This window comes from Arachis ipaensis, unplaced genomic scaffold (genome assembly GCF_000816755.2).
Source record: "Arachis ipaensis cultivar K30076 unplaced genomic scaffold, Araip1.1 Aipa322, whole genome shotgun sequence".
Lineage (NCBI taxonomy): Eukaryota > Viridiplantae > Streptophyta > Magnoliopsida > Fabales > Fabaceae > Arachis > Arachis ipaensis.
In genome coordinates, this window is record NW_015496054.1 from 253,271 (window position 1) to 255,457 (window position 2,187).

The 2,187-nt window shown below is 36.9% G+C and overlaps 1 protein-coding gene across 1 annotated transcript; it reads right to left on the reverse strand.

Moving 5' to 3' along the window:
- Positions 1-915: 915 nt before the first annotated feature.
- Positions 916-1,767, reverse strand: LOC110268589 (glutathione transferase GST 23-like). Its single transcript, XM_021115104.1, has 3 exons — positions 1,763-1,767; positions 1,363-1,489; positions 916-1,140 (listed from the first exon to the last, which is right to left on the reverse strand). Exons 1-3 carry the CDS (start codon positions 1,765-1,767, stop codon positions 916-918), a joined length of 357 nt encoding a protein of 118 aa, XP_020970763.1.
- Between the last annotated feature and the right edge of the window lie 420 nt (positions 1,768-2,187).

Below are 2,187 nucleotides of genomic sequence, written 5' to 3' on the forward strand. Positions count from 1 at the left end.
TCACTGTTGTGGAGGAGACTGGATGTAGGTTGCATAGCACAAGGCAACCGAACCAGAATACATGCTGGTGTTAGCTTCTCTCTTCTCTGCTGTGTTCTGTTTTCTGATATTCATGAGACAAAAATAAATTATCTCATAAATTTCTGCTTCTAAGTACAAACAGAATCAGAATTGAAAGTTTGTTTTAAAGGGTCATAACAGCAACTAAAAAGGAAGGCATAGATTCAACCCCCCCTTCTCTAAGCCTACCACAACCTTCACAAATTCCAAAACCTATCGATTTCACTCAATTGCAACAAGTGATTTAGGAAATTGTTCCAAGCATGAATAAGAATGAAACAATCCCGGCTCCTTAAATTATAGATGACATCGTAAGCACTTTCAGTAGCCCCAACCTGAGTACAAGCCCTCACCAATGCATCAAAAGCCGTAATACTAGAGCAACATCTTCGATAACTCTCTATCAATACTTCCAACAACACCAATGGAGGAGTGCCCTCTTTAGTAATCAAGTTTCTCAGAAGAAATAATGCCTCATCGAATCTTCTTGACTTCACCAGCACATGAACCAAAGTGCAATAGGAATCTAATGAGTGAGGGAACAACCCTCCAACCCAGTTATAAAAATCTAAAGCCAACTGTGGCGAGTTCTGGAACAACTAAGAATTAATGACATTTTTTTATTACATTCTTCTTTAATTCTTAGTTGTTCTAGTTTTAGTCCTAACAATAAACTTGGTAAGATGGCATCACATATAATATACGATATGTGAATGGAAATACCCTTCAAAGGGGATGATGTCTACGCTTGAAGGAATGCCTTGGTGTTATGGAGCAATTTATGCCGAGGAGGCATGAGTTCTTTGATAATTGGAATGTCAATAAAAGCATGGAACCATGAGTAAAGCTTAGGCATTACTCTGCATCAATAAGGTTGATGGCCACAACTTCCTCAACTATTCCGATCCAGTATGGAAGCCAGCCAATAGCAATGTCCACAAAGCCAATGTTATCACCTCCAAAGAAGCGTTTTCCCTCAAGTCCAACCTCAAGCTTCTTCAGATTCTCTCGAGCTTCTTCTGCCGCCTTCTGTTGCTCTTCTCCTACATTGGAAAATGCTGCCACAACCGTTGGCATACACTGTGAAGAGTTAAAAGTCACACACAATTAAATTAACTCGTGTCCACAAAAAATAGCCACTAAATCAACAACTTGCATATAATACATATGAGAATACAAATATATACTGAAAACAGTGTCTGTCTATCAACTCTTTTGAGCTTTTCTGATGTGCACAAATAATAATTTATAAATATGCCTCATATGGGAGTTTAATAGTAATTATTATTTTTTTACATTTACCACAAATTCCTTTCGTTTTTGCTTCTCTTCGTACACACTCCATTCAACCCTAAGTCCACATTTTTCTCCATCCTCTGCCACCGTGACTGTGTCTTTCTTCACCGCCGCCGCCGCCTGAAGCTCTGCTCTGTTCAATTGGAGCTATAATTCAGGTTTCCTCTCTCAACATTGTGCTTCATTTCTAACTTGATTTTTCGATGTTATGAAAAGTAAAATCATATTTTTACTTGTCAATGTAGAGTTAATAGTGTGAGTTGTGTTTGGAAGTTGATTTAGGGTTTGATTAATGAGTTCCTAGATTTGTCAATTGCATAGAATTTTTCAATTAAGAACTTAAAGCGATTAAAAAAAATGGTGGAAAGAAGCTGTGATATTTTTCTACATCTCCTCAGCCCAGTACCTCATTGTCTCATTCATTCTCAGTATCTCTCTTCTCTCTTCGCGTCATTCGTCTTCAGCCTCAGAGTGGTGGCGTGGGTCTCAGCGAGTCAGCATCGTCGTCAGCGCTGTGGTGCTCTACTTCCAGAGTTTCAATGGAGCCTCAGACTTAGGTATATATGAATTTGCTTCATTGATTGATTTCATTTTTTTTTGTTCCTTTTATGTTCTTGATGTATGAATCTGTTTCGTTGAATTCATTCAATTGTTTTTTTGTTGTACTTATTATTTTTTATGAGTTTATTTCATTCATTTCATTCAATTATTTGTTTTGTTCTGATTATTTGGTTGTTTGAATTTTTTTGGGTTCTGTTTATGAGGGTTAAAAAATTTTGGTATTTCAATTTCTGTGTTTATGTTTCTGTTCATGATGTTCTAGTTCAATTT

Bases quoted from the DNA above. Each gene is read 5' to 3' on its own strand.
- LOC110268589 (XM_021115104.1), bottom strand. The intron at 1,141-1,362 runs GTAAATGTAAAA...AACTCTTCACAG, and splicing joins AAAAACGAAAGGAATTTGTG to TGTATGCCAACGGTTGTGGC.